Here is a 24,992-nt window from a genome sequence, read left to right as displayed (position 1 = left end):
ATAGTAGACGTGTAAAGGCACGAGTTAACACATCACAGGAAAAGGCAAGTGCTGACAGTGAAATCCATCCTCAAGTGTGTGGCTTATGTGTATCACATCACAGTTTGTGTGGTTTGAGGTAAAATAGCAACAAATGTGTGGTTTTGCAGTTGACCAAATTAATATTCTTTAAATTTAACAGGCCAAGCTTATATTTTAAATTGTGTACATTTATTGTACATAACTGTTATTTTGAATATTTACTACTTTGTGAGATGACACCCTAAAACCGTAAAAGCTATCCCTCCGTATCTGCATCTCCTCCATCTCCTCCTGCCAGGTTTGGGCTGGGTCTGGGTGAAGGAGCCGGGTCAGGCGCTGCAGGAGTCTTGCGTCCAGTGGGGATCGGTGGCAGATCAGTGGAGGGAGACGTGGCCACAGGTAGCTGATCTGTGCCTGGACTGGGGGCTTCAGGAGTTTGGCCTGGTGCTATGTGGTAAGAAATGGGAAGATTTTTCAAGATACAATAATAGATATGGAAACACATGAACACATCTTTAGAACTTAATATAAAAAGGTTGATTTTTTTTATAATCAGATGTATTGTTTTGGTCAAGAGAGTGTTTTCTAAACTATAAAATTATTGACTACAGTATACATGAAAAACATAGTGTGGAATTTTGTTGTTTGTCTGTCTTTTTCCCTTGCATCTAGCAGCTCAAAAATTCTTTCCAATCTTGCATTTCTATATATAACAAGCTAGAAATACCATAAAAGTATTTTTTTTAAAAAAACTATAATAACCTTCATGTGTTTCCAAGGCCTGTCCCAAGTCAGAGACATCTCGCGGTTCCACTAGGCCAGACAAGGCCCCTGCTGAACTGGGCACAGACAACGCTGAGCTAGCACGAGACACATCCGGGCTGCTTGTGAATGGAGGAAATAGAATGGATGGAGGAAAGAGCAAAGCACAGAGGGCGGAGGGAAAAGACACAGACAAAAGAGAAAAGGTAAGAAGAGGTTCATGTAGTGAATGTGTGCAGTGAAACAAAAAAAATGGTCAAAGGGACCAGTGACAAAAGTGAGGAAAACACAAAAATGGCAAGCAAATAGAGAAAATTTCACAGAATATACTTTCGGAAGGTTTTTAGGGAAACACCATGAGTTGGATATACTGCCAGTATTTTTGACGGCATGCCGCAATATTGATAACACAACTTAAAGTTCCAGTTTGTAGGATTCAGTGGCATTTCTGCCAATAGCTCCCCCAAAATCCTGCACAATGGACCTTGAATTAAATTGGGAATGGCTATTGGTACATAAGAAACAAACAAATATGGATTTTTGGCATCTAATTTACTCATATAGACAACACACACATGCAACAAGCAAGTACACACACAAGACTACGCAAAAATCCTATCAGAGGAATACAAAAGGATCCTTTGACACAGCATATGAGACAGACACACACACAAGTAAAGACACATCCCTATTAAGAGTGCTGAAGACAGATGTCTGGAATCTTCTATAGAAATACTGAAGGGCTGAGTAATGCTTACGGTACACTTGGGGCATTTATCGCTCAGACCGCGCTGACAGAACTTGTAGATTTTCAGCAAGTTTGGCAAAACTTGGCCCCTGAGAACATGAACCCAACCTGTACTGTATCTCTGCATGTATCTGAAATGTCTTCTTTTCAGCAAAACGACTGAAATAGATTGATGCTAATTTGTACAGCTTATGTGTGTGTGTGTTAGATCCACAACACACACACATAACCACACATTATATGTCAATGTCTGACTGATTAATGACATACTTGTGCAGTAAGTCTGTTTATAGATATACACAGGGGAGTCAAAAACAGCAAACGCAATACAATCTGAATTTATGAGTTGTGTGTAAGCAAGTTTGTGGGGGATGTGTTGTTCAGATTTGTCCCCACATGGATTGTACCAGTAGAATGAGCTCTATAAAAGTGAACACATGTCGTAAAACCAAGCCAGGCGAGTAAGGAGTGTACTACAGAAGCAGTTTCCTCCTCCTAAAGACTTTCTTGGGATTCTCTCACCTAAATGCTTCATCTGGCCTTACTTGTGACTTCTGACCGCATTGGTAGAGTGTGAGCGCCTGTAAGTGTATATGTACTGTATTGTGTGTTTATGTGTGTGTGTGTGTATTCTCACCTGCTGTCCTCACTACAATGTGTACCAGGATCATTATTCTGCAGTGACGACGGTTCTGTTTGAGCAGACCTGAGGTAAAGGAAAAATAGGACGAAATTCAGTCATCCTTCTTAATGAGGATAAATCAAATGGAAAAGCAATTTCACAACCAGATTTGATGTAGTTATGAGTGTTGACAGGTATATTTTAGGACAACTGAGAAGTGGCACCACACAGGCCCTCTATTAACAAACAGTTAGATTCAAATAATTTGGGCACCTGCCACTTCACCCTCAAGGTCAAACAACAAGCCAAAACAAACCATCAAAACACAGTTAGGACAAGTGCACCAATTAAACCAATTTGGCCCAGCTGAGAGTGCCCACTTGAAATTAAGCATTTGGAGTGCAGTGGAGTGCGTGCTACTTATAATGAACCTTTTGATGAGCTGGCTGTAGACCCCTGGACTCTTCCCAACTATAGCCTCTCTCACCAGGTGCTCACGCCTCCTGATGGAAGCCTGCTCCTGCAGAAGTTCAGAAGAGGTGGGAAGGTGAGAGGAAGGGGAGACAAAAAGGAAACACAGGTTGAGAGGGTGATTAAATTGGAGAGTATGGGAGGAAAGTGGGACAGGGGAGTAATAATGTATGGCAGTGAAGAGAAAAAGGAAAGACAGCATCTTGTTAGAAGATTAAGGATTATTTTCCCACAAATTTTATACAGTCTAGATGCTTAAAATTCATTTACAGGCTTCACTACCAATACATTTTTCATCAGACATCTTGTAACTCACAGTGGGGCTCTTCTGAAGGCTGAGCTCTGCCTGGATCTTGGTAAAATAGTTTCTGTAAATTGTATTCGAGGGGTCAAGAGCTGTGGCAGAGTGTGACCTGAGTATGCCTGATCCTGACCTCAACAGGGGTGAAGGTGGCTTCTCCTCTGGCTTGTGACCTGAGAGGAAGAGACAGATACTATTTATATATATGTAATACAGTAGATGTTCATACTGTGTAATACTGCATATGATGTTTACAGCGAGCACACATACATTAACAAGATTCATAGACTGTATGGGTGCACATACAAAAACAGAATACACTATATAGGGCATGGAAACAGTTTATTATTATTTTTCTATTTAGACACCAACAAGTTTAATTCATGGCCACGTTTATTAGGCACTCAATCTATAAAAAACCTGTCCTGTGAGGTGAATGCTTTAAACTTCATACATTCATGTCATCAAGTGATGTCACTTGCAGACTGAATAATATTTCTGTCACCAGTGGTGGAATGTAACTAAGTAGATCGACTCAAGTACTGTATTTAAGTACACATTTGAAGTAATTTCAGTCTTTTCTTTTTTCTTTTCCTTTCATGCCACTTTCTACTTTTATTCTATTACATTTCAGAAAGAAATTTTTACTTTTTACTTCACTGCATTTATCTGACATAGAGAGAAAGTTAATGAAAATGGGTTTTGTTGTAGACAGTAAATGTGACATGTAGCTAAAAGAATTAGTTAATTCATTTATTGCATTGAGGACTTTTAATTGATTAAATATATATACTTTCACTTCAGTAACATTTTCAAGGCAGTGTTTTATCAGAGTATTATTAGTACTTTTAATTAATATAAGAATCTGAATACTTCTTCCACCACCACCTGTCACTAGTAAATTGACTTGACATGTACAAGAAATTGGTGAAATGCCCCTTGAAATTTAAAAAAAATTAATAAATGTCATTAATAAAATCTGTGCAAGGCAAACATTGACCAACTGCACTTTGCACACTGTGTTTTGCTTCAAAAAATGAGCACCCAGACGAGTTAAGTCTGCTAATGATGATCTGAACAAACAAACAAATACACACCTGTCGAGGTGTTATCAGGGGACGCTCTGTTGTTTTTGCTTCCTTCTTCCTGCTCCTCTAACAACAGGTACTCCCTCACTACCTGCCTCAGTGTCTGATAGGCTTCCTCCCAGTCATCTGCTCACACATCCAAGTGCACATACACACACACACACACACACACACACACACACACACACACACACACACACACACACACACACACACACACACACACACACACACACAAGGACAGCACCGCACAAAGAAATCTGGTTGTGAACAGAACCAATGCATCTCCCATCAAACAGTAATGAATCAAAGATATGGTGATGATGACCTTAGTGTAATGAGGTGCTAGCTAGCAGTGCATAAAAGTGATGAGGTTCCAAACTCCCTGTATGTTCATCTCATTAAGAAAACAGCTAACATGTCTGAGTGCTTTCATGAGGGGATGATAAACACAGCTATTCTGTGGCTACGTGCCCTTAATACATGTGGTAATTGGATTGAAAGTGTAGTGTATGGATTTTAGTGAAGTGTGTTAATTTATCTAAGGCTATAGCAATGACACTTGCACTCTGTCGGGGTAAGGCGGGGTATTTTTTCGCTCTGTGAGGCACTTCAATGACACACTGCCTATGAACAAAGCAACAGCAGCGACTTTTAAATTTCTCTCCTTCTAACATCATATCTGAAGGTTGAATAAGCAGACAAAAAAAAGTCTCCCTTGGGAATCAATTAAGTGTTTTCCTAGCTTAAAATAGATTTCTGTTGAAAATTAATTGTAGTATTTATAATTACACTTTGTACTACAATTAAACTGTCATTAAGTAATAGTAGAATGGATCTGGAGGCCCCTAGAGGATATTAAATTACCATTATTATTCTCTGTAATGCACACTTAAATTAACAAGCAGAGCATCAAACAACATGAATAAATACATTCTATCTCATAATATAAATAAAATATCTAATTAACAAAGTCCTTTTTTTGCCGTACCACAGGGGATCACATTATCAAAGAATCCCAGTCGTGTCCTGTTGGTTTTGGCGTAGAGCTCTATACGTGACACTGCCATGTCAATCTGTGCTGGTGTATAGAGACCACGGCTCTTCAGGTGGTCCATGTACTGCTCCACCTGGGTGGGGATGAGCAGGATGTATCGAGGCTCAAAGTAGCTGTTCTTCAGACTGAGCACGCCCTGCGCAGAAAGACAGTTCTGTTACAGTGACGGTTTGATACTCTGTTTATTGCAATTTTGAATTCCATTTGAACAGTGCGCTGTAACAACTTTGGAGATGAAAACTATCTGTCAACTCAAAGCCACTGACAACACACTCCCCCACGCAGACGGGTAAAAAGCAATTTAGTATTCCAAACAGAAAGTGTATGATTCCACACAGTCTTATCCTGAATCACTGAAAACCTTATCTATTATCTTTCTCTCCAATAATACATGCTGTTGATACAGAGAAAGAAGCTTCACTCTTTGTCCTCTGGGTTTAAAACGAAATGTCACTGATGCCCTTGGAAGAAATGTTTTTACATATCTGAAATATCACCCTAACAGAACACAAAAATAATGTTTGCAGCTGCTTTAAAAAATAGTGTTAGAGCAAAACATTCATATTTGTTGGGTTTTTGACAATTGGCTCATCTCCTATTTGGTCTTAATAATTCATTTTAAGTATAAATGGTAATGTAGTTGCAAGCAGATGTAAGGATATTTTGAACTGGCAATAGACAACTTCTCGCTTCAATGTATCATTCTGGACTGTACACACAGATTGTACAGTGTAATGGCTGTAGAAAAATGAAACAATCTGCATATAGATTCCCTAAGCCTTGCTTTTCGGTCTGCCGCCGGCTAGGATTTTTCCGGCAAAATGAAGCACAAATCACAAACAAAGGACATATGTCATTGTGGAACCAAAACAGAAAGAGGCATTGTTTTACCCCGGTTGCTATCCCCAGGTAACGGTGGACCAGCTCGAATAACTGTGGAAACTCTACACTGCAAAAGAAAAAGAACCCCACTGATGGAGGAGGCAAAGAATGAGAAAACAGAGGGTGATAGAAACCGAGGTAACACAAGAGTGGGCATTCGTTCGATGTATAGTAACAAAGTAACAAAACCTGCCTACTTATTGATCAAACCAGACGTTTTACTCCTTTACGCCTTTTCATAGCACTGACAAAGGGGTTTCCAGGTCAAGTTGAAGTATTTTAGTATTTATTTCACTAGTCGTGCTTTAGAAAATGTATCTAACATATAGTAACATATAGTATAGAGTATGAAACATACTATAAAAAATCCTATTTCCATCTTCCATCTCTACTGAATGTCAGTCTATTGGTTTTATTGGCCACATATGGTATGGTATAAGTACTCTCAGACATCATTACGCACCTCAAGCTCCATATGCACACAGCATGCGAGTCCTTCTCTGGCTACATCCTCTATGGCGTCTCGGGACAGCCCATACCTGTGACCCCCAAACTGCATGGTCTGGATAAACTTACCCTAAAAGGAGATTTTACAGTTATGAGGGGAAAGAATGACACATTTTAGTGCACCACTTTATTGCTCCACTACTCATCATGCTACCAGTTATGAGCAGTATTTATCTCCTGTGGACATGAATACACAACCCGAGCATGTTCTGTCAGGATTAACAACCTAAAGTCATTTGCCCACCTGCAAACTGAACTTCTGACCTGGTGATCGGTGCAAAAAATCTCTCTCTTTGTTACTTCTCAACCATGACTCCTGACCTTTTTGTCTGCCGGCTTTTTGAGGCATTTTTATTGTGAACAGCATAATTCATCACTCTTAACAGGCTTATGTCCAAATTTGTCATGATTTCCCACAGTTGTACTTGTATTACTTGTATGAATTCTATTACTACTGTAGTTTAGTAGCTGTTTTCGCATATGTAGTGTTGTTTTTTGAGACTGTATTGCTGTGGTTTTGTTATATTTAAATTCACAGCAATTAGTGAGCCCAGACTTTGTAACATCAACATTAAGCTGGCCTGTCAATTAAATGCCCACATGTGGAGCCAGAAGCAGTAAACAGTACTGTATGCCAACCATAAAATGGTAAATGAACTTGACTTGAAGTTTTTCCACAGGAAGAAAACAGCTTCCACTTTTTCCTCTCTGCCTTTTAAAACTGCATACAAGGCTGCAAGACCACATGATATAACAAATATGTAGAGAAAACTACTAACTATGAGTCATTACATTTTTAAAGTGATAGTACACACCAAAATCAAAAGAACATATTTTTACCTTTACATTTAGTAATACTTATACATCATCTATCTATCTATGATTGTTTTGGTGTGCGTTGCCAAGTTTCTGAGATATCAGCCTGCCTCCTTACAAATAGAATTGAACAACCACGGCTTGTGGTTCTCCAAGCTGCATAAAATAAATCTGAAAAATGTACCATCAGTGTCTCTTTCCAGAAATCATGACCCTGTTACTTAAGGTTATTCACAGACTTTGTTGTGAGCCGTTTCATGTAGGAACTATTTTCTTTCTGAATCAATGTGCAGAACGAGACGCTAGCAAATTATGCTACCTATCATTACAGCTCAACTGGGGAGGATGCCATTAAAGTTTACATCCCACGCTGTCAGGAACACAAGCCTCTTGTCCATGAGTAGAAGCATGTTTCCTTCTGCGTGATGACACGGGGTAGTTTGGTAAAAAAAAAAAAAAAAAAAAAAAGAAGGTAGTTCCTATACTAAACTGCTCTAAAGGTCTTTGGATTTTTTTGAGTAACTGGGTCATGATTTATGGAAAGAGCCATTAATGTTAATTTTTTCAAATGTTTTTATTTTGGTGTTTTGAGCACCAAAAGCTGAATGCCATCTAGTTATATATACTGAAGTGAAGGCTTAAACCAAAACAATCTATATAGATAAATTGCACAAGTTTTACTGATAAATTACATAAGACGTTTCTTCTGGAAACAAACAGAAAATAACAGAAATAAGCTCCATTTAACATTTGTTTTCGTGTCCCTGAACATAAATAGGTCACTGACAAGCATTCAAACACTCATTTACAAACATTATATGTGTGATTCTTTATTACTAGACTCAAATGTTATTCAGACAAAATTGCACAGCAGGTGTTCCTTGTGTTTACAACACAGTAAGGAGAATAATAAGTACCAAGGATTGCTGATTAGGGTTAATTTTGTAGAACAGCCACAAGAAGTGGGCTCAAGAGGTAATGATTGCATAGTTACTGAAAAGCATCTCTAAGGGAAAATCGAGTGAAGAGGAAAAGGGCGGCTGAGACATGAAGGGTGAGAGAGCAGGAAGAGTAAGTAAAGTAGGGCAGGGCAGCAATAAACCAAGGAGCTGGCAACAGAAGAGGGTGGAAGAGAAGATTGGAAAAATCAAGTCGAGCAAGGGGCAGACTATAAAGTTAACCTGATCCACTTCCTCTGTTGGAATAGACAAAAGGCATAAATTCCAGCATCAAAGCCTTTGCTGAGTAAATCACTGCATGACCCAGACCTCCATCCATCATCCCCCACCACTCTTACATAACAGGCAGCTTGACTCGAGGGACAAGATGGAAAACAAATGTGTTCAAGACCTCTGACCTACACGCCCAGTTTTCTGACTCTACGAAAGCTCGACACATTTGAGGATTTTGTTATCTTCAAAGCTTGTGCACACACAGTCGGTGTAATCACTGAGATCCAGTTGCTGCTGATTAACATGAATATAAACTGATCACAGTAACATAATCAGAGTCTGGCACCGGCTGACCCTCTAATCAAAAAGGTGTATTTTATGCAGTTTTGGCCAATGTCTGCATATTGATGATATAAAAAAACATTAGTTCTTGTCCTTGCCAGTCGTCCCTGACTCATAACTGTAACTTGCAAGGCAAACATTGTCGGAGATGCTGTGATGAGTCATTCTCAAGTAATTTTAATTAATTCAGCCATTACACCTTATCAATAAAGGTGTAATGGCTATTTGGATATTTCATTTAACAAATGTATCTTTGTTAAATGAAATATCAGCCATTAAAAATAAAATCAATCCAACCAAGTAAAACTAATTATCTCAACTACTCAACTCATTATTGCCAGTGAGTGAATTCAATCTCAGGGAGTTATGTGACTCTGGGAGACTAAGAAAAAGGCCAGTTTACATTTAATTATCTTGAGGTGATAATTATTGTGTTTGCAAGATTTATGACACTGAGTGCAAGAGATTATTTGAACCTAAGAACTCTTGACATATCTATTTTGTTCTCTAAGGTACTCCAAGATTCAAAAAAGCTGAACAGCATGCCAACGCACCATATTTATCGTGTCCTGAAAATCTTCCTCACTGACAAAATGGTAATCAATTCCATTCTCCTCTCCAAAGTAGGGCCCCCTTGTGGTGTGACAGATGCTGTGGCGACAGACAGGTAGAGAAACACTTAGACTTGAGAGTTCATGTTACATATCCAGACATATAATTTATGAGATCCAAGTATTGTATGCAAAACATCTCAGACCCACAGCCACTTAAAAGGTCCAGCAGGGGGACTATAAACTGGAATGAGACCCCTGGGTTTCTGGAATATTTTAGACGGATAGCAAGTATAGTCATAACCTTGACTTGCTTTGTTTTGCAAGTCAAGGTATTTCAAGTCTATTTTAATATTATTATCACATCCCATATGTGCACTGCAGGAGTTATTGGCAGCAGCAATTATTGTACATGTGACAACAAAGACACTAGCTTGATTTGGCTGCTGCTGAAGGCTAATATGACCTTAGGTCGAAAAACTGATACAAAAATGTGTAAAAAAACTTACTAATAATGCTTTTAGACACAGTTCCTTGTCATTAAATTTAGGTTGACAGCTTTACTGTTCTTATCCTTCACAATAAAAGTCCCCTGTCATTGAGTTATTTAAAAAGCTTTTATCATGAAGTAGCAAAAAACACGACTCCTGAAACAGCTAATAACGAACATGAATCTAACTATTTTTTAGCTCGCTAGCAAAAAACTTACATTATGATAAGGAATACACAGCAGCCAAAAGTATATTTATTTCAATTTGAGTTGCACCTCCACAATGATTAAGCTCTGTTTAACCATGGTTTACATCAATAAACTTAGTTTTACAAAACTGATTATTATTTTTTAATTGTGCAACTGAGCCCGTCTTATGTTAAACCTAATCTTGCTAAACTCTAGATAGAACTAATCTTAGATTAAATTAATCCTCGTTGCCTTAATGATTATATAATGTGCATTATCAATTCAATCTACTGAATTTGGTTTATTTTGGTACCTGCACAACTATTGACACTGCCTCTGAGGACCAGTGCTGGAACATAACTAATTTCTACTAGTACTGTACTTAACAATTTTGAGGTACTTGCACCTTTCTTGAGTATTTTCTTGTCCTGCCACTTTCTACTTCTACTACAAATATTGTAATATTGAAATATTAGTTACTAAGCTTTAGTAACTTTACAAACTAGGATTTTTACACACAAAACATGTGAAGCGTACATCACGTTTCTGACTTTTTTGCAGAACCAACCAAACAATCAATCGATTATTGAAGAAAATAATCAGCAGATTAGTCCATAATGAAAAAATAATCATTAATTGCAGTCCTATACAAAAAAGCTAAAATAAGCTCCACCTCAAAAACTACATAAGTATAATCCTGCTTTTACATAAGTTCATTTGTAATTATGACCTAATGCAGTAAGTCAGTTAATAGCTAGGTGGTGGGTTGTTTTATATAACAATTAGAGAGGACATTTTTCTGCTTTGAGTAGATTTATTTTGAATACTTTAAGTTTTCCTGATTATACTTACATACTTTTCCCCTCCATTGCAGGACTTTTACTTTTAGCATAGTACCTTTACTTCAGTAAATGACAAGAATGCTCCCTCCTCTACTGCCGAGGATTGTGACATGAGTACAGAAAGCTTGAGACTGACCCATAGGCAAAGTATTCGTCAAACTCCTGACACAGTCTGTGGGACAGCTCTCTCTTCCCGCAGCCTTGAGGACCAGTCAGCACCAGCATAGGATATGGAGAGTCTACACAGGGCAAAGTGCTGCTTGGAGACACATACATACACACACACACAGATTTTATGATCAACTTAAACTTTACAGGAACATTCTCTCTAACCAAAGATAAACCACAAAGCCAGAGCACAAACTCCTTCAGTCGTGAAAGCTTCCCCTACAGTCGATATAAACGGGAGCCTTGTGGGCAATATGGATGTGCTCTATCTAGCAAGCACAGAGGAGAATGGTAAATTGACTGTAGCTGCAGCATTTTATTTGCTGATGATGGATGTTTTCAAAAAAGTGCTGATGCATGAACTCATTTTCTTCTTTTAGGGAGTAGATAATGTGAGTGATACAGAAACACTGCAGATAAAATGCTGCTCAAGTTTGAGAACAACTTTCTTGATGGGGATTTTGCAAGATTTTTATGATTATGACTAATCAAACACAGAGTACACTGTTTCCTGTCACATCTGCCAACACTTTATATTATCTTTTCCGCTTAAGATTACAATAAAGGACAATAATAGTTAACATATGCATTCAATACACTGGGGGTTTTATCTAAAGCTCTACATTCAGGAACAAACAGATGACCTATCAGAAGTTAGGACCTCAAAAAACATCTTATAACTCTACCAACCTGTCAAAAAGAACTTGGGGCTGCATCATCTGATACACCAGGTGGATCATGTGATCCCTGGCTGCCACCACATCCAAAGGAGGGTCAAAAGTATTTACAGATGACACCTGGGATTTAAGGTAAGTAATCAAGTCATATAAAGGAAGCAATCCCACATATAAACAGCTGAATTGGTTTGTTTAATTGATTCTTGCTTTGCTCCTGATTAAACATGGAGGTCAGACATGTTGAGACAGCATGTTTATACTGTTTATAATTGCAAGATTCCTCTGGTCACGAAGTTACAAAATGATGTTTATTCTTACCTTTTCTTCAGCAGTGACTTTTTCTTGGTCCAGCACAGTCAGATGCTGAAGGAGGAAGATGACTGCCAGTCTGTAGTTGGCTTGCTCCTACCAATTAAATTCACATGGCATGTATTACAAAAACGTAATTATGAATCTATATGTAGAGGAAAACATTTTCTGTTTTCAGAGGCGCCTGGGCAAAACACCATCAAGATGCAGGAAAGTGGACATCTGCTGTACACAGTATATCTCATCACAATAAGTAGAAAACTGTGCTCAATAAAGGGTTACCTGTACAGGGTTTCCCTGTAAGTTGAGGTCCCTCAGCAGGAAAAGGTCGTGAACGTGTTTGCACTCCTGAATTTCACTTATCTGAAACAAAACCAGAAATTCATGCAATGGGGTCTCTGTTTAAAGGTTTTATTTGAATTTTCCAAAAATCAGAAACTTGTTGAGCATGAACGTTCATTCTCGACCTCGTCTACAGCTTCAATTGTGTTAACCTAGTAGTGTTGAGGTACTCAAGTTCAGTCTTGGTCTCAAGACCAGTCCCAAGACCACTTTTTGAAGGTCTCGGCCTTGTCTCAGAATCAAGCCCATTTTCACTTGGTGCTGTTTCGTTCTCAGACAAAGGGGATTCTGGAATTTATTTCAAGACCAGTCAAGAACACAATGGCAGGAATATTACTGTATTGAATACTTGTTTGCTACGTGTTGTACATAATGATGGTTTCTATGGAAAGAAAAGACTCACCCAGAAAACACTTGCACAAAGTTATATTGCGTTAGAATATGTTAAAACATGGAGTATATTTTAATATATGGCAATAAAAGAGGTGAACGAAGACGAATCTTCATTTGTCTTCTGTGCATGTTTTTATGCGAATATGGATCAGATCAAATTTAGGAGTGCCTATGGTTTGATTTGATTGTGTATCATGCAGTGTGGGACTGGTCTCAGTCATGATTCAGTCTTGTCCTGTACATACTGGCCGCTCTACAGAAATGCACGGCAGGGAGACTTAAAATGGTGACAGATTTTGGTCCTAAATCAGCCATGTATCCTATTGAAATGTTCCCAAATAACGATTATAAACACCTAGCAAATTACACATTGTGACAATATATACAAAAGAAGGATTATTTTGCAGGTTTAAAGCGTTTTCCCTATATGGTATTTGTACTATGTTTATTTAAAGGGAGGGGTATTCTTATTTTAAGTAAATCTTAAGTGCAAATCTACCTTTGTTTTTTAATTCTAATCTCATAAATCTTAGGCCGACATAGTTATGCTGTTAACTAATTCTTTCCAGAGGTTATCTAAAATCAATACCAGGTTTTTCTCCAGATTGATGGAGCCCAGGAGGTGAAGATTCTGGAGGCCAGAGAGACTCCTGATGCTGTTCAGAGACAAGTCGACAACCTGCAGACTCTTCAAATTCTCCAACCCTTCAATCTTCACCAGCTGGTTCCCCCTCTGGACGCAGACAGGAAGGAGGACACATTTAAAGAGGTGAGTACGTGATATTCATGAATATGCACGCATAAGCGGCAGTTCTCCTTCATATATAGTCAATGATTCCCTCTAATAAATATTAAGGACATGCCATGGTCGCTAGGCAGGGTGTGTGAACCTTCTTTCCCCTCAGTACTGAGATGAGTGGCAGGCCTGTCTCCGTCTGCTAAATCCTGACAGGTGAGGACTGACAGCCAAACAGCTGGCGAGGTGCTAGCGCAGCACGCTAACCAACTAAAGAATCAGACCTGGGCATTCCTCCCTTGTCAGGGTCCCCAGCCTGCTTCTCACTCCATTCCACCGACTAAAGTTGTTATCTAGCCGTCTGGCCACACCTCAGCCTGCTCTTGCCAAGCATGTTGCCTGGCAGAGGGCTGCTGTCAGTGGGGGTGGGTGACTGCGCCGGTCCCCTGAAGCTCCAGGTCGGTGCTGTGATGGGCTGTGAAACAGGCTGGCTGACAGGGCTGTGCTGTTTAGGGAGGCAGCGTGTGAGGAAGAGGGGTCAGGGATGGGATTGGATGGATGCTGGATGGACAAGGTGTGAGCATGTGTGAGTGTGTGTGTATGTGCTGAACTTGGTCCAGGCTCACTCAAACACCAGCAGCTGGTCCCAAAGCAAAGCTACAGACAGGGGCAGACACAGCCAGACCGATGGCTGCTGACAATGAGGAAACACTGATAAAGGACAGAACATGCACACATACACACACACAAGCAGAAAGAGGGGGAGAGAGAGAGAGAGAGAGAGAGAAAAGGCCTGCTGTTGGACCATATGGTGATTTTCGAACAGGAGGCCAAGGTTTTACTGAACGTAAAAATGCGGCCAAAAACAGAGACATAAAGGGAAAGACAGAGCAGAGAGCATGAAGAGAGAAACTGAAAGAGGTGTAATTTAACATACATGAAGTAAAACATGCAATAAGAAAGTAATGACTTCCAGGGACGTGCACAGACATTTTGAGGGGTTGTTGCTCTAGCCTGAAGAAAATAACCGTTATGTAAGTCATCTGGGTAGCTAGCTCAGATTGGTTCATGTAAGGCATATTGTGATGCAAACGTGACAAACTGTGCATTGTTGGGAAGCAGAGATGGGATGTGGAGATTTTTATTCACAGGGCATCCCATTACACACACCATTCATCATTAATCATTTTCACAACTTTAAAAAACTTGCCCAAAGCCCTCACACAACAACAATAATGCCAAGGTTGGATGCTAAGGTGTCACATGACAGGGGGCACAGAGCATAACTTTGCATCACTTTTTTTTGTTGTTGTTTTCTTTTTACGTTTCAGGGCCTCTCCATCTCGGTTTCCTGCAGAGGCATGTCCATCAAAAAGTAATTAAAGTTTAGATGATATGGCGAATTAATTTGGTCTGACTTCAGCAGTATAGGCCACTTGTTTTCATGCTGCCACAACAGCAAAAATAAAACAATAACTTTTTTTTCTCCAGAAGGGCAGGAAAAAAAGGAGATTAGCATGGTGCAACAAATTGCTGTAGTAATGCACTGCAGAAAAAAATAAAAGCAGAAAGCTAAATGAGTCAGGGTGAGTGGTGAGACACGGTCAACACGAGTTTTCTTAGCAAGAACTGGTGGTCAGATTTTAAGTTTCTTTCAACAATAGTATGCTAGCTAACATTAGCCTCAAGGGCTAAAATGTTAACCGTTGCTTGGTCAGCTGCTCCAGGATGCCTCTCTCATTAGTTATTGTGGTCTGGCTTGGAAAGTACTAATGAAAATGTGTTGAATGTACTGTATGCAAAGTGTGTTTTTGTGTGTGAATGTGAACTCTGTGCATCACATTTCTCAGTGTAACAGAGTAGGACCTACCAGGTAGAGGTGTGTAAGAGGCAGACTGTCCAGGCTGCTGATACTCGAGATCTTGTTGTGTTCCAGGCTGAGATTGGTGAGCTTGCAACATTGCTCAAGACCACTGATCTCACTGAAACTGTTGTCTGAGAGTGGGCATGTTAAGAATAATACACAAGGGAAATTGCAGTCAAACATGATGCTTTTCTTAAGTATATTTTCATTGACATTATCATATATAGGTACATATGAAGCTATAGGATGTGACTGACAGAGAAAAAGGCAAAGGCAAAGACAAAAAAGTGTGTGTGTGGGTTCACGGGCACATGGATGAATGTAAATGTCTCTCAGTAAGGATACATCCCAGATCCAGTTTACTGAGAGATGTATAGGCTGACAAATCCTTCATATTTGTCATGCGGTTATGGGAGAAATTGACTTCCTGGGGGGAAAAAGCAGCACACTATCACCAGTCATGAAAGTCTTCTGTACATCTCACTGAAAATATTCTTCGCCTAAATCCATCCGAGTATGGGAAAGAATTTTCAATCTACTAAAGTTCACTGTCATTCAAGGGCAGTTAATGCCTTGTAAGCATATTCAAAGTGACTACAGATGGGCTATGGAAATCCAGGCCTATCTTGGGGGAATAGCACATATGAGAGAGAGAAGCCTAAGCCAACAATCAAATGTGGTCTCATCCTGTCAGTTCAAGGTCCTGCGTTACCTTTAGATTCTTGGGAGGCTGGAATCCGAAGAAGGTGGAGATTTCATTGTGAGAGGCGTCCAGGACGATGAGGTATGGCATGTTGCTCACACAGGATAAATCTAGCAATTAAGGAAAGTTAGAGAAAATGACTGAGAAAAGTAAAAACAATTGAAATGTGAATAAATCATATCTTAATTTCATCTTTAATGATGCTTGATTGGATAACAAAAACTCACCTTTAATTTTGTTGTGCGGCAATTCCAGCTTTTGAAGGTGGATATAACTGCTTAAAACGGAGATGTCACTGAGGCTGTGACTCTAGAATAGGGAAACCTTGGTTAAAACACATTCGCTGCAGAACTGCCATCATAACATCAACATGACACGGTGTGATTTGTCAGGGAATACTTTGTCTTGATGAATCAGACAGTCAACATAGTTGAAAGCCGTATAATGTCATTTACAAATGCTGTGTGTGTGTAGACGTGTCTTACAGGCAGAGACAGGTGGTGGTAGAAGTGTTGCAGTCCAGTACTAAAGCGTCCAAGATTGGATGCACAGCTGGACACCATCTCAGCAGTTAAAACACCATCCTTCTATAAACATAAAAAAAAAATTAAGTTTTGTATTGGAATAGGAAAGCTAGCATTTGTATCCCTTAAGTGACAATAAGGGAACAGAATTTGAAGACTACTAAAAGCATCAACTAGTGATCACAGCTTCCTGCCCCTTACAGCCCACAGGCACATATTCATGCAGTACACACACACACATACTGTAATATGCTTACAAAGGATGCACACCACTCTAGTTGCTCTGAATGCGGCTATCGCAAATTGAAAATAATCAACCATTTGACCTTGCTGTGTTGTTTTACTTCCCCAGACCTCTTGTACAAGGTTACCTGCTTTACCTGTTGCATAACGGAACAAATACGGAGGTTCATGTAAACTACTACAGTCACTCTGCTACTCTAATTCCACTACGGTACAATACGCTTTATAGCTTGCGTTTTAAGCAATTAAAATGAAAGAACTACCACTAACAAACAAAGTTTATTCCCAAGAAATATGAAGACACACTGCATGTAGCTCGCCAAGTTACTACTCCTTACCTCCATCTCTCTGTTGTCTTCTGGCTCACCGCAGCTGGGAGCCTCAGCAAGGGCGGCGTCACTATGGGACCCTGGGGGACAGCAGCCAGGCGACACTGGGGAAAACGGTTCACTCGTTGTTTCCTTCATTATTTCATGATGAAAACTTTCTTTAAAACGACTAAATAATGAAAAGTGGCAACTGTGAGAAAAAAAAGTCAAAATATCCCCGTGTTTGCTAAGCTAGCTAGTAAGTTATCTTCTCACACGAAGCGTTCACCGTCGTTGTCAAAGACGGTCGTCGCTAGGCAACAAATGAGAAGTGAAAGGAGTTGTGGGTGATGTAGTCTGCTTGCTCCTTAACAACTACAGTGGCACTGTGAGCCCGTTTCCACGGTTATTTAATAAAGAGAAGGGGAAACTCTGGAAAGTGACAAGAATACGGTAACACTCTGTATAAAGTACATTCATGAGACTTTATAATGCACTCATAAGGCACAGACAATGACGCCGTCTTACTGGTAGTGTGCATAGGGAGCCCTAATAAGACAGGTGAAAGAGTATTTACTTAAAGGTTCATTGACTTGGAGTACTGGCTGGACAAGAAACAGATTTCATGTTATTAATCACCAGTTGAACAACATTGTGAAATATGCTGTTCATAATGGCTGAAAATCAACATGGTACTACTAAGGTTTCCAATAATGTATTTTACATTTTAGCTTCTGGGTCATCCTTTTGTTTAGGACTCCATAAAAGTAGACAAAATGTGGCTTATAACACAGGCTTTGCAAACCTCACACCAGATTCCAACAGATATGAACTTCAACAACACAAGTCTTCAGGAGGTATGCTGTCTGTGTTTATTTTTCTGATTCCACTATGCTGCACTTGAGCACTTCATGCTTCAATCCATGTCACACATCACACCTGTCAGGTAAAGTACATCATCTAGTGTTGGTTTTGGATCCGTCTCGCTCATATGATATAAGGCGGTAACACCCCGGGTGCATCAAAACAGCGATGGACTGTGCTGTCGTGTGTGGAGGAGGTGTTGCTGCGCATATGAACTCTTGTCAGTTGAACTTCCCCGAATGGAAATATGACTGTTATGCAATCACCCAAGACAGGAAAAAAAGCAGTACAAAAAAACACAAAACAAGACGGGAATTTGAAGGATTTATTTTTTCTGTGTATTAGTGTATGCGTTGACAAATCATGTGTGCTTTATTGAGAGTAATTATCGAGCATTTATAAGGTGACACTCAACAATCAGACAGAGGAATAATGAGGCTGTTTCAACTTGTTCAAGACAAACATATTTTCATGTCAAGTTCAAAACATTCTTCCTTGAAACATAATCTAACAATGTGCAAAATAAAAGGTCCACTGTCAAGAAAAAACATGAAATAAAAAAGCAGATGAGCTGAGTTTGGCTCCAAATAAAAACAGAAACTTTATTACATTTGACGTATTTTACTCATGAATAAAAGTCATGGACAACAGGAGTGGGTCACGCTTCCAGAGTATACCCAACACATAAGCCTTTGGGACTTTTATCGGTTATGTGTGCACAGTGTGATTATAGTTTAATAGTATCTGTGTGTCATGACACAGTCAGTTAACATTGTATTAAAGTTTCCCATGTATAACATTACAAAAGTAGCTCTGAAGTGAACAGCTGAATGAGCAGATTTTAGATTTTACACCAAGTGTACGTTTCAGAGTGGTAGGCAAGCCCCTCAGCAGCTCCGCGGTTGTTTTCCCATCGATCCCAGCCTATGTGTCATTATGATGGATTGCTCTGTGGGCTTCGGGGAGACCAGCGCCGGGCCCTCTGTATTGACAAGGCTCCCGTTCCCCCTCTCCTCCTCTCGTTAAGTACTTCTCTCCCAAGTTAATGAACTAAAAAACACGTAGGGTTGCAGGGAGGGGAATGATTTGTGATCGTCTCTTGAGTTTATATGTTTAGTTCACTTTAAAAGACTCAGAATCAGAGCTTGTATGACTGATGAAATGTATTCCCACACATATTCCTTAACACACAAAGTCTTTCCACTTGACTTAAAATATAATAGAAATAAACCTTGTTTCACGGATGGATGAAAATGAAATCAGCAAAAATATCTTCATTATTGAGTCTCTTTTTTCCAATTTGTAAAAAACGTTAATCAACTCGCAACTTTCCACACTAGCTGCACAAGTTTATAGCAACTCTAAGGAAAAAAAGACAGATAAACAGATTTTTAACAGCCATAGATATGATACAATTCTCAGCTAGGGAAATCTTTCGGGACCAACCCAAATTGGCAGCAGGCGGGAGATGTGGCCTCATTCAGACAGTCTAATCTGGCATCTGTTATTGCAGACAGAATCAGTGGGCCCATGGGGCTGCCAGGAGAGGAGAGATAGAGGTGTAATTGAGAGCAGCAGTTTAGATCTAATAGGAAAATGAGATGAGATGGGGCCTAAGTTTGGGTGAGTGTCCAAGACAATCGCCTTTTATCTGGCACAGGAGTCATAGCGAGTATGGGGTGGAGGGGGCTGCTGGAGACAGAGCGCGAGTGCTGCATTTGTCGTGTCTTTTAAAAAGCGCAAATTGACAATACAGGTTACCTTATGACATAGATACATGGAGAACTAGACTTGCAAAGTTTGCAATTGTGTTAGCTGTCACCTCGCTTCCCAATTAGAGTGAGTCAGTGCGGCATACGCTTATATATATATATATATATAATATACATGCCCAGAGTTTGGAAGAAATCTGTGTCAACCCTCGACTACAATGACTTTTATCACACCAGGCGAGATAAAATGGAGAAGACACACTCTCCATCGACAGATTTCACACATTATGATCCATGTCTAGAGCAAGCCTTTATTTCAGTGTTTTCTAACCCAATTCTTCCCAGTTTTTCCTCTATCAGTCTTTACTCTTGCATATATGACCCAATTATCCACTGCACATGCTCCTGCTAGACGGATCAGAGGGAGGGGAAACAAAAATGTGCAGGACCGATAGGTGATTTCCAGGCAACTCAACCCCCCTCTGAACCCTATCCTGTTTTATCTTTACACTGTAGTGATCTTCTTGTCCTTGGTGGCCTGTTTGATGGCCGCCTGCTCACAAATGATCTCCTTCAGCCTCTGCAGCCGGATGTTTTGGGTGCTCAGGTCCCCTACGCCTGTCTGGCTGCGATGGAGCAAAGACAGGGCATTGATGTACTCCAGCTCTGTGTAGCGGACGCCCTGGTCCACCACCAGATTCAGCAGCTCATCTGCAGTGTTGTACAGCATCTCGTAGTACTGCCTGAATGGAGAGGTTTGAGGAATGACGTGAGAGGGAGGTCGGCGGGAGGTTATGGTTGAGGAAAATGAGAAGAGAGAGGAAAAGAGTAAAGAAAAGGGGAAGCGAGGGAGAGAAAGAAAAAAACAGTTAATAACACTTTATATTCCTCTGTTTTGCATTTTTCCAGTGCAGAATCAAAAGGAGCAACAACAACAAAGGGGAGAGCACAAAAGCCAAACTAACTGCTGTTGCTGTCAAGCCCAATTTCCTTAAAAAGGACTTCAAGGACCTCACCCTTGCCACCACCCAGAGCCAAAGGTAGAGGTAAAACATTTACCGGCTACAAACTAGTGATACCGCTTTAATGAAACACTGTTGACAGGGCCAAAACAGGAAGGAGGTGTGTGTGGAATTAATAGCTCTTTAACCAGGACCTAATGCCACTATGGGCCATTTGAAAAAGATCACGGAGTACATACTGATATAGAAGGAGCACAAAGGGAAAGGGAGTATATGTGAATAACACGCACTTCACACTTATGACTAAAATATCAGACATACAGATCAAATGTGCCAGACAGAACTGAAGAGAGACTGTGTCTGTCTTTCTTTATTTTTACTGAGTATTTAAAGGTAGACCTGCTATGTGTGCGAGCATAGGATGTATTACTCATTAAAACAATTTCACAGAAGAGTAGACAATATTTGGCAAAAAAAAAAATGAAAAGAAAAAGCAACTTGTCACAAAGATAATTTACACATTCCTGTGTAGAAAGTACAGCTGGAGGTAAAGTTATGCACAGGTGTTGGTGTTGGGATGCAGGACAGACCTTTTTTTTTTCCCGCTTAGGGGCAAAACAGGTCAAAACTTTGGAGAATATTTGTTTGTGTGTTTGAGTGTGTGTGAGATGCTCTCAAACACAATCAGGAGCAACAAAATGCAGATGATGTGAGATTTAACAGCCAAGTTGTTTAGACGTGGGACTGAAGCTGCTTCTGCTCTGCTAACGTCCTGCTATGCCTTATGTCTAGACATGGCGTTACTGGCTCCCCATGTAACAAGAGTATCAGTTCATGTATAAGCAATGTATGTATTTTAATGAGCTTGTCTCTGTGTGACACTCTGAATGTTGGGCTGAAGAAGCTTCCCTTCCTAGCATAAATTGGCCACCTTAGCCAAGGGCAGATGCCAGTTACTCAATAGCAGTGGCTCGTGCTGCTTTGCAAGTACAGTCGTTCAGTAAAAAGAGATAACTGTAGCTCGGACATGGCTGAAGAAAGTCCATCTGTTTCCGAATCTTTCTTTGCGCAACAGTAGAGAAAAGGGTGATTTATAATTATGTCCATCAAAGCATCTCGAGGAAGAGGGTTAAGCTCTCAATTGTGCCAGAGGAAGATGAAAGTAAATGGATTCAAATCTTTAGTGATTTTTGATATGGCACCGTAAAAAGACTCTTGGGTAAGAAAAGATATTTTTATCTCATTTGTTGAGCTCCTCCACCCATCCAAGACCCATTCCCTTCTTGAGATGATCCTTTTCAGTACTAACGAGGCGTTAATGAGCGCGCAGGGAGCTTCTGTTCCAAGGTGTTTTATGTGCTGTCATTTTAGAGATTCTACAGTAAAAAAAAAGAAGATGAGGGGTACAATGAATGGGATGGTGATAGAGAGATACAGGGAATAGGAAAAGAGTGATGACAGAAGAGATGAGTGAAGAATAGGGGTGCATAATATCGGTTTTTTGGCCTTCTCCTTACAAGTAATGCCCTTGGCCAATGAAGCATTTGCATTCTGTCTCACTCTCCATCCTGCTCTCAATTTCTCTCCAAGGTCTTCTTCATTTTTCCATCTCTGAGCTCATTTCAAGAAAAAGCTCGTCAATATTGATGAAGGTCACAATGGTTCACTCCTTAACCAAGTGAGAAGTGAGCGGGGAAAAAGATGGATCCCACTTGTGGTTTCCTGAAGTGAGGAGCATATTTGTGTTTGTCTAAACATTAGTACAGCAAAACACTCGCTCGAAAGCATTACCATTTAATTCCCAAGACCCAGCGATTACCTGCACGCTTGAGGCAAATCACCTGGTTATTTGATCTAATGGGGAAAAACAAATATAAAGAAAACAAAAAAGAAGAAAACAGAAAGAATCCTTTTGTTGAGGGGAGACACTTTGAACAGAAGGCTTCCTTCCTTTCTCTCAATGGGAAACAGCTTAGGAGAGGAAAGCAACTGTTGATTTTGAACAGAGCAATAAACAGAGTAGAAACTGCACCTGGCTACCTGAAACTGATTCTAACTCTCTGAAAGGGCATCATTTTCAGTGGAGTAGATGTGTGTTTACAGTTTAGTTTGTTCTTTTTGGTTCTGCAACTATTTGCTAAGCAATTACATTATTTGGGCTCTACATTGTCTATCGTTGTGAATGTGAGTGTGTCTCTCTGTGTGATAGATTAGCCTTTTTGTTATAGGCCACGTCCAGTACTCCACCCCCCTTTTAGCCAGCTGGCATGAGCAGTTAGTCAGCTGTCCTTTGGCTCTTGAAAATCAAAATCTTGTGCAAGTCAGTGAATCCATTTGGAAGTTATCCACCTTGTTGTGATAGGCCACTCACATCGGCAATCTATAAGGCAATATACTGGAATTTTTAAAATTTTAATAAGGAACCTAATAATGTTAATGAGGGAAAAGGAGTTGGTTACCTCACTGAGAAGTTAGAGGTGTTCAGCCTGTTGCCTGCAGCTTTTCATTTAACAGCTCCTTCTTGTTCCATTACTCCACAGACTGTATAAAACTACTCCCTGACATATTCAAAATTGATCCGCTGCCAATAAATGCCCAAAAATGAATGTTGTGTTGCCCTATAGACAGATTTTTGATGAAAGATGGCGGTAAGTGCTAAGTCAACTCATGTTTCACCAGTTAAATGCTTTAAATGTGAACCTGCAGCTGTAGGAAATGTTTACTTTGCATTAGCAGTAAATTAACACAGCGCTCTACAGAGTCTTTTCTAGTAAAAAGCCTGGCTATTACAGGTACAGGTCAAAAGCAATTGTCAAGACAAACACACACCTTCACACACACCTTCACAAACTTCATAGCAAATTTCAAAGCAAAAACTGTGATTTCAGCCCATCCATCAGAGCAACCTATACAGCTGCTGGGTGCAGCTCCCAGAACAAAATCTCTCCAAGTTCTTGTTGTTTTTGTTGAATATGTGTAGGCTGAAATGACTGACAAGTTTTAAGACTCAGCTCTCTCTTTCAATTAAGAAAACCCGTCTGCTAGAATAGTAAGTTATGCACACAGTGGGAAATTAACAACAAACATCCCTGCTAACAAACAGAAATTATGACTGTGACCACTTTGACAGGCACCAAATTCTGTTTGGACATTTTTCTCCTGTTAAAAAAAAAACAACCTGCAATTTGTCAGTTAAAATAGCAAAAGTAGCCTGGAAGCTTTGGAATCCATCTGTTGATGCAGCAGCCTGCAAGTGGAAATAAAAAAAACACCTCATCACTGCTATAAAACAGGGCTTAACTACAGTATAATAGCAACTATAATTCACTTGGCAGCGATGCATTCGGGACAAATCCCACACAGGATTTGTTAAAGGCATTTCTACTGATGCTCATTTATTACTGATGACGGGCGACTATATCCACAGTGCAGTTTCTTTCTGTAGCATCTCATATCAAAACAAGTCCACAGTTCGACAGTGTGCTAGACTGTCAGCTGGTTGTTAGTCTGTGTGTGTGTGTGTGTGTGTGTGCGTGCGTCTGAGTCGTGAGGACAGCTGGCAATCTGGCCTCTGCTCAGTACAAAGGGGAGGGGGCTGCTTCAGAGAGAGAAGGCAGTGTAAAGAGTGTTTGTGTGTTACCTTGTGTGTGTGTGTGTGTGTGTGTGTTTGTGTGTGTGTGTGTCTATCTTTGTATGTGTCTGAGTGATGTATGTTAGTGTGCACTGAAAACACTTTCAAACAGTTCATTACCCAAGCAGTTGGAAAGCCATTTGCCAAACAGGGTAAGGGCTGTTAATAAGATTAAAATCTCTTGGCGCCCCACCATCAAGAAAGAACCCCCAGCGACACACCTACGCTAACACACAAACATGAACACACACACACAAACACTTCTTTTTCATCTGTTAAAGATAGAGCTAGTTAATGAAACCTGCAAAACCAAAGTAAATTGTTGCTTTGTTTGTTCTCTTCCTTAAAGTCTTTATTTATGGACCTCAGTTTCCCTCTCCCTCTCCCTCTACACACACACACACACACACACACGCTAATTTTACCAATTTCCACCTGCCTCCACCGCAAGTCCAATCTAAATGAGCAGAACTTCGTGTGTGTGCACGCAGCAACATGCCTCCACGGTGTGCTTTCTATTAAATTTTAATTAGCCGCCCCCCCTTCCCTCATATACAAAGAATATTAAGTAGATTTATGATGCGTGCATGCAGCACAGGCCAGACAGATATGTATGTCAATGGCACTAGAGAGAGAATGAGGGAAAGAGGGACAGCGGGTGGGAAAAAGACAAAGACAGAGAAGAAAAACAAGAA

At 40.1% G+C, this 24,992-nt stretch overlaps 2 protein-coding genes across 2 annotated transcripts in view; both read right to left on the bottom strand.

Annotated features, from left to right (window-relative positions):
* Positions 1–277: 277 nt before the first annotated feature.
* Positions 278–17,287, bottom strand: lrguk (leucine-rich repeats and guanylate kinase domain containing). Its single transcript, XM_073480404.1, has 21 exons — positions 17,159–17,287; positions 16,539–16,640; positions 16,281–16,362; positions 16,063–16,163; positions 15,696–15,777; positions 15,357–15,481; positions 13,340–13,483; positions 12,298–12,378; positions 12,025–12,111; positions 11,720–11,826; positions 10,998–11,120; positions 9,344–9,440; positions 6,416–6,529; positions 5,005–5,206; positions 4,023–4,139; positions 3,651–3,656; positions 2,941–3,098; positions 2,585–2,673; positions 2,169–2,237; positions 784–902; positions 278–468 (listed from the first exon to the last, which is right to left on the bottom strand). The coding sequence occupies exons 1-21, from the start codon at positions 17,285–17,287 to the stop codon at positions 278–280; spliced, it is 2,325 nt and encodes a 774-aa protein (XP_073336505.1).
* Positions 17,288–20,000: 2,713 nt separating this feature from the next.
* Positions 20,001–24,992, bottom strand: part of exoc4 (exocyst complex component 4) — a 117,384-nt gene continuing 112,392 nt past the window's right edge. Inside the window, exon 20 of the mRNA XM_073480568.1 lies at positions 20,001–20,447. Within this exon, the coding sequence (XP_073336669.1) occupies positions 20,210–20,447 (238 nt within the window). The 3' untranslated portion in view covers positions 20,001–20,209. The remainder of the gene's footprint in view (positions 20,448–24,992) is intronic.

This window comes from Pagrus major, chromosome 14 (genome assembly GCF_040436345.1).
Source record: "Pagrus major chromosome 14, Pma_NU_1.0".
Classification (NCBI taxonomy): domain Eukaryota; kingdom Metazoa; phylum Chordata; class Actinopteri; order Spariformes; family Sparidae; genus Pagrus; species Pagrus major.
The sequence above is the reverse complement of the archived record's forward strand: the minus strand, read 5'-3'. Positions and strand labels throughout refer to the sequence as shown.